This window comes from Cherax quadricarinatus, chromosome 26 (genome assembly GCF_038502225.1).
Source record: "Cherax quadricarinatus isolate ZL_2023a chromosome 26, ASM3850222v1, whole genome shotgun sequence".
NCBI lineage: Eukaryota > Metazoa > Arthropoda > Malacostraca > Decapoda > Parastacidae > Cherax > Cherax quadricarinatus.
Window position 1 is genome coordinate 4719724 of NC_091317.1, and position 7384 is coordinate 4727107.

The window sequence follows — 7384 nt, forward strand, 5'->3', positions numbered from 1 at the left end:
TTAATATTACCATTAATAATCGAATTACAATAAAGTCTTTCTTTGGTAGTAATAACAGTTACAATAATAAGTCACAGTATATTTATGCTGCTTCAGTGTGGTCTCATTCATTGTGGTTTATATGGCATTTATCATAACTTTAGCGAAAAAGTTTTAAAATCATCCCAAAGACTCTCTGAGGAATTCCTTATAAATTTTTGTTTGACTGAGTTTGCAGAAATGCTTTTCATATCTCTGTGATTCATTTGTGTGGAGTGTTGAGCTTTATAAGTTTGTGTAACTGAAGTATTAATTCAGTGCGTTTGGAACTATCTTTAATAAAAATATATAAAATTTTGGCATTAATGTTGTTACATTTGTGGCATCATCATTATATCAAATAGTATAAATAAAAAAAATTGCGTTAAATTTATTAAAATGTCATTATCATTTAATTATCATCTCAGACACAGTGATCACTACTATCGTAACTAAAACTTACTAGCGCTGCTCTCAGCTGGTTCATTGCCTCCCATCTTCGCCTCGAGCGCACTCTCCACTAATGTGTTGCCTTTACCGAAGCTGGTGAAATCTGTGGGTGACGAATTCAATTGCTTGGTTGGTTAACTGGTTTTGAAGCCTGCCGGCTACATAGGGTACATGTGTCCTGCTTATCACTAAAATAATGACTAAAGTAAATTTTCAGTATACATACGGTACAATGGGAGACTTATACCTCCTGGAGTTTACCTGGAGAGAGTTCCGGGGTTCAACGCCCCCGCGGCCCGGTCTGTGATCAGGTCTCATGGTGGATCAGGACCTGATCAACCAGGCTGTTACTGCTGGCTGCACGCAATCCGATGTACGAGCCACAGCCTCGCTGGTCAGGTACCGACTTTAGGTGTTTGTCCAGTGACTGGTTGAAGACAGCCAGGGGTCTATTGGTAATCCCCCTTATGTATGCTGGGAGGCAGTTGAACAGTCTCGGGCCCCTGACATTTATTGAATTGTCTCTTAACGTGTTAGTGACACCCCTGCTTTTCATTGGGGGATGTTGCATCGTCTGCCGAGTCTTTTGCTTTCGTAGAGAGTGGTTTTCGTCTGCAAATTTGGTACTAGTCCCTCTAGGATTTTCCAGGTGTATATAATCATGTATCTCTCCCGCCTGCGTTCCAGGGAGTACAGGTTCAGGAACTCCGAGCGCTCCCAGTAATTGAGGTGTTTTATCTCCGTTATGCGTGCCGTGAATGTTCTCTGTACATTTTCTAGGTCAGCAATTTCACCTGCCTTGAAAGATGCTGTTAGTGTGCAGCAATATTCCAGCCTAGATAGACCAAGCGACCTGAAGAGTGTCATCATGGGCTTGGCATCCCTAGTTTTGAAGGTTCTCATTATCCCTCCTGTCATTTTTCTAGCAGATGCGATTGATACAATGTTATGGTCCTTGAAGGTGAGATCCTCCGACATGATTTCCTCATGTTTACCATATCGGAGTAATTGAAATTTCTCATCGTTGAACTTCACATTGTTTTCTGAAGCCCATTGAAAGATTTGGTTTATGTCCGCCTGGAGCCTTGCAGTGTCTGCAATGGAAGACACTGTCATGCAGATTCGGGTGTCATCTGCAAAGGAAGACACGGTGCTGTGGCTGACATCCTTGTCTATGTCAGATATGAGGATGAGAAACAAGATGGGAGCGAGTACTGTGCCTTGTGGAACAGAGCTTTTCACCGTAGCCGACTCAGACTTTACTCTGTTGACTACTACTCTTTGTGTTCTGTTTGTGAGGAAATTATATATCTATCTACCAACTTTTCCTGTTATTCCTTTAGCATGCATTTTGTGCGCTGTTACGACCTGGTCACACTTGCCGAATGCTTTTGCAAAGTCTGTATATATTACATCTGCATTACTCAAGAAATCGTAATGACACGATTGCAAACAAACCATACCCCCGGCCGGGATTGAACCCGCGGTCATAGAGTCATCATGGATGAATCTTATTGTGGCTAGCTGGTCTAGTGGCTAACGCGACGGGCTGGAGTTTTGAGACTCTATGACCGCAGGTTCAACCCCGGCCGGGGGTATGGTTTGTTTGCAATCGTGTCATTACGATTTCTTGAGTCATGTTGACGGCAGTGAAGGGACTTGAGCTAGAGTTCGTCACGGCCACGCTAGCTGGAGATTCGTCTGTAAAAACTTGCATTTGTGGTCACAGAGGTGCCTGTGCTAACCTTCCTATGGTGTAGAAATATACCTAGTTGGATGAATCTTATTGTGGCTAGCTGGTCTAGTGGCTAACGCGACGGGCTGGAGTTTTGAGACTCTATGACTGCGGGTTCAATCCCGGCCGGGGGTATGGTTTACATCTGCATTCTTTTTGTCCTCTAATGCATCTAGGACCTTGTCGTAGTGATCCAGTAGTTGGGACAGACAGGAGCGACCTGCTCTAAACCCATGTTTCCCTGGGTTGTGTAATTGATGGGTATCTAGATGAGTGGCGATCTTGCTTCTTAGGACCCTTTCAAAGATTTTTACGATATGGGATGCTAGCGCTATCGGTCTGTAGTTCTTTGGTATTGCATCCGTAGGATGTTAAAAGCACGTGATAGGGGCTTCTTGCAGTTCCTGATGAACACGGAGTTCCATGAGTCTGGCCCTGGGGCAGAGTGCATGGGCATGTCATTTAGCGCCTGTTCGAAATCATCTGGCGTCAGGATAACATCAGATAGGCTTGTGATTACCAAATTCTGTGGCTCTCTAATAAAAAAATTATTTAGATCTTCGACTCTCAGTCTGGTTAGCGACTTGCTAAGAACTAAGTCATATTGGGACTTGAGTAGCTCACTCATTTCCTTGCTGTCATCTGTATAAGACCCATCTTGTTTAAGGAAGGGCCCAATACTGGATGTTGTTCTCAACTTTGATTTGGCATAAGAAAAGAAATGCTTTTGTTTTTTTTCGATTTTATTTATGGCTTTTAGTTCTTCCCGCGATTCCTGACTCCTATAAGATTCCTTTAGCTTTAGTTCGATGTTTGCTATTTTTCTGACCAGTGTCTCCCTACGCATTGCAGATATATTGGCCCCTTTTAGTCGCTCTGTTATTGTTTTCCGTCGCCTGTAAAGGGAGCGCATGTCTTTTTCTATTTTACATTTACTCCTCCTTTTTCTTAAAGGAATATGCCTTGAGCATACATCGAGTGCCACAGAGTTAATCTATTCTAGGCATAAGTTGGGGTCTGTGTTGCTTAGTCTATCTTCCTAGCTTATGTCATTTAGGACTTGGTTTGCTTGGTACCACATTATGTTCTTGTTATTAAAGTTGAATTTGGTGAAGGCTCCCTAGTGACTGATCCCCTTTTGTCGGTCTGGGGCTCCGCGCATACATGCCTGAACCTCGATTATGTTGTGATCCGAGTATATTGTTTTTGATATTGTGACATATCGTATCAGATCATCATTGTTAGTGAAGATGAGGTCCAGTGTATTCTCTAATCTAGTAGGCTCTATTATTTGCTGGTTTAAGTTGAATTTTGTGCAGAGATTTTAATGCTCGTGTGTGTGTGTGAGTTCTCGTCTGAGCTACCTCCTGGTGTTATCACTGCAACAACATTATTTGTTATATTCCTTCATTTTAGATGCCTTAAGTTGAAGTCCCCTAGGAGCAAGATGTCGGGGGCAGGAGCTGGAAGATTTTCCAGACAGTGGTCAATTTTCAACAGCTGTTCCTGGAATTGTTGGGACGTTGCATCCGGAGGCTTGTAGACTACCACAATGACTAGATTTTGGTTCTCGATCTTTACTGCTAAAACTTCAACTACATCATTTGAAGCAATAAGCAGTTCTGTGCAAATAAGTGACTCTGCGAACATTGCATTTGCCTCTGCAAGCAGTCCACGGATGAAAGGTATTTTGTTGTTCGTTGCTGGTTTTAGACCTTGTATATTTGCAAAGAAGAATGTCGTCGGATTGGTGGTATCGGTGGTACAGGGGTAGGGGACTTTTTTTCCGGCACTAATATCTGTATCTGTTGGTTTGGAGTGGAGGCCATCGACTGTGATTCCACTCCAGAAATGACTGGATTTGGTGTACGATTTCTGCCAATTCCTGCCAGTTTTTTTCCTTCCTGGCGCTAAAAAAACCTCTCCCTCTTGAGTGGCTGTGGCTACCCAGGTTTTCCCATGGTCTGGATGTTTTGCATCTTTTTTGTCCCCTTTAGATGGTGTGCCTGGCAATTTAAGTTATAGCACTGTCTTTCCTGTACTGAAGAGGGACACATTTCAAGGTGAAAAAGCTTACAGGAAGGTAGTTTGCATTGTCCTGTTGTCATATGGGCACGGCATTTTCCAGGGTGGTCAAAGTTGCACGTCCCATCTGTTTTTCCAGATATCCCATGACCGTAGATACCAAGTGCATAATATGTGCACAGGCTTGGTTTCTGTTTGCCTTGGGTTTTTGTGACTGTATTCCCTGTTGGTGCATGTTTTCCTGTCTCATTCCTATCCTCACTTGTACTAACAATGGAACTCTCACCAGTAATATATCTGGTAATATATCCTCACTATTACTAGTGGAGTCTCTTTATTTGCTATCTTCTGTGGTATTACTAGTTTGTAATATTGGTTTTATCTTGTCCTTGACTACACTTGTTTCCCCACTACAGCTCCTGTCTCCCTCGAGGCCACTATATGCATTCCTCTATGCATACAGTTACTGTCTACCAGGACAGCACCTCCAGCCTTACAGTTTCTGACTACATGGCCAGCACCTCCAGTCATACAGTTACTTATCGGCCACTAAGGGCAATAGCACCATCCAGCCCAGACTTTTTATTTTCCCATCTGTTATAGAATACTTCAAGGTTTTCTATGACAATAAATAAAGTACATAATTTAATAAAAAAATATTAGCAAATAATTGCATAAATATAAAATGTATAGTCAACATACATTATTTTATGAAAGGGCTAATAGCCATTTGTATTTAAAATGCACAATTATTCATTAGTTGTTTAATTGTGATGAAAATCTATCAGCGCATGAGGGTCACTGAAGCTGAAAATCACATTACTTAGAAATTGGTATATTGTAACTCTTGAATTATTCCATATCGGATCTCACCGTGAGAGATCCGATATGGTTAATAACCAAGAATTAAATTATTATCATTATTACTATTTGTCGATGCACCTTTAACATAATATATAGGAGGTACAATGCATAGGTGAATAAAGGAAGAGATTTATTATGAAGAGAAGACAGATATTTTTTTTTTTTTTCGAACTGTATTGGTTAATTAGATTTTAAGCCTACCGACTACATGAAGGGCCATAAAAGTGTGCAACCTGTTCACTACCAGTCAAGAATACTTTAATCCCTGAAACAAGAATTAAACCGTCAATATATATACACAGAGAGGCATACACCTCTCGGTATACATATGCTTTGTTTTAAATTTTGCATTCAAAATTTTTGTTTAATTTTCTCTTTGAAGCGAGTTTATGGCCCTGACGTTGCAGAAGTCACACAATGAAGAGAATGTACCAGAGGGAACACTTACATTCACATTTAATTAATGTGAAATAAATAAATAAATAAATAAACAGGCTTTGGATTTTCTTTAATAAGACTTTTTAATTACCTATGAATGCTTATATGTAGAAATCTGATAAAATGACAAGAAATATTAGGAAAGTTTGTTCTTACCAGCATATACTGGATCTAAGTTGAGTTCAGGAGCTCTAGGGTTGTTCAGAGTCGGGGAAGCAGTGGACAGCATGCAAACCACTACAACACATACAACATTCAGCTGCAGGATAATGCAGGAATAAATATCACTACGGCTGGAAAAAACAGTGTCATCTAATAAACAAAATGAAAATGGAAACTTCATGACGTTTCAGTCCGAACTAGAATATTATCACGTCATCCAATTTTCATTTCCATATTGTTGCTTAGCTGTAAATTCAAAATATTTATACGTGAAATGTTTATCCAAGGGCTGTAGAAACTGAAGATTAGCTTATGTATGGTCATATGATTTGCACTATATCAAAACATTTTTTTTTTTCATATTTCTAAGATGAGATTAAATGTTGTCTCTGATAATTTTCGTTTCTAATTCAGACAAAAATTTGTCTCTAGATACTTGACATATCAAGTTCTCACTTTAATTCATCTCTGTAGTCTTGTTCATCACTTACAATATATCCCTTCCCTTCGCGCTTCTGTGTTACTAGTTAATGGTCCAAGTCGGAAAGAAACGTCGTCATAATGTTTCAGTTTCCTAATTGCGGTTATTTTCTCAAAGCCCTTATTAATCTCGACATGTATCACCACAATACTTATGTAATAGTGCATTTTGACAGAATGAACTCTTAACTCCTTACCTGTATCATGGTTGCTGTAAATGGTGGACCTCAGACTGAAGAAGATAACAGCAGATGTTCTAGTGAGGGAGTGTGTGAGGGCTGCAGCAGTCACCAAGCTCTGGGCGACAAAGATTACATCCCGTTATGAAACCTTTTGGGACAATTAATACCAAGGACTTTGGAGTCGTTTGTAAAAACATTTACACTTCCATGATAATACTTTAAACATAGAGAACTTGAACTCGTTAAGTAATATTTCCTCTGGGCGTTTTTTTTGGTATATATATATATATATATATATATATATATATATATATATATATATATATATATATATATATATATATATATACATATATATATATATATATATATATATATATATATATATATATATATATATATACATTTTATATATATATATATATATATATATATATATATATATATATATATATATATATATATATATATATATATATATATATATATATATATATATTATCACACTGGCCGATTCCCGCCAAGGCAGGGTGGCCCGAAAAAGAAAAACTTTCACCATCATTCACTCCATCACTGTCTTGCCAGAAGGGTGCTTTACACTACAGTTTTTAAACTGCAACATTAACACCCCTCCTTCAGAGTGCAGGCACTGTACTTCCCATCTCCAGGACTCAAGTCCGGCCTGCCGGTTTCCCTGAACCCCTTCATAAATGTTACTTTGCTCACACTCCAACAGCACGTCAAGTATTAAAAACCATTTGTCTCCATTCACTCCTATCAAACACGCTCACGCATGCCTGCTGGAAGTCCAAGCCCCTCGCACACAAAACCTCCTTTACCCCCTCCCTCCAACCTTTCATAGGCCGACCCCTACCCCGCCTTCCTTCCACTACAGACTGATACACTCTTGAAGTCACTCTGTTTCGCTCCATTCTCTCTACATTTCCGAACCACCTCAACAACCCTTCCTCAGCCCTCTGGACAACAGTTTTGGTAATTCCGCACCTCCTCCTAACTTCCAAACTACGAA

General features: G+C 39.7%; 1 protein-coding gene across 1 annotated transcript in view; it reads right to left on the reverse strand.

Annotated features, from left to right (window-relative positions):
- Positions 1–6506, reverse strand: part of LOC138853224 (uncharacterized) — a 7189-nt gene extending 683 nt beyond the window's left edge. Inside the window, exons 1-3 of the mRNA XM_070088750.1 lie at positions 6370–6506; positions 5687–5789; positions 482–571 (exon numbers count right to left, since the gene is read on the reverse strand). Coding sequence (XP_069944851.1) covers positions 482–571; positions 5687–5789; positions 6370–6378 — 202 coding nt within the window. The 5' untranslated portion in view covers positions 6379–6506. The remainder of the gene's footprint in view (positions 1–481; positions 572–5686; positions 5790–6369) is intronic.
- Between the last annotated feature and the right edge of the window lie 878 nt (positions 6507–7384).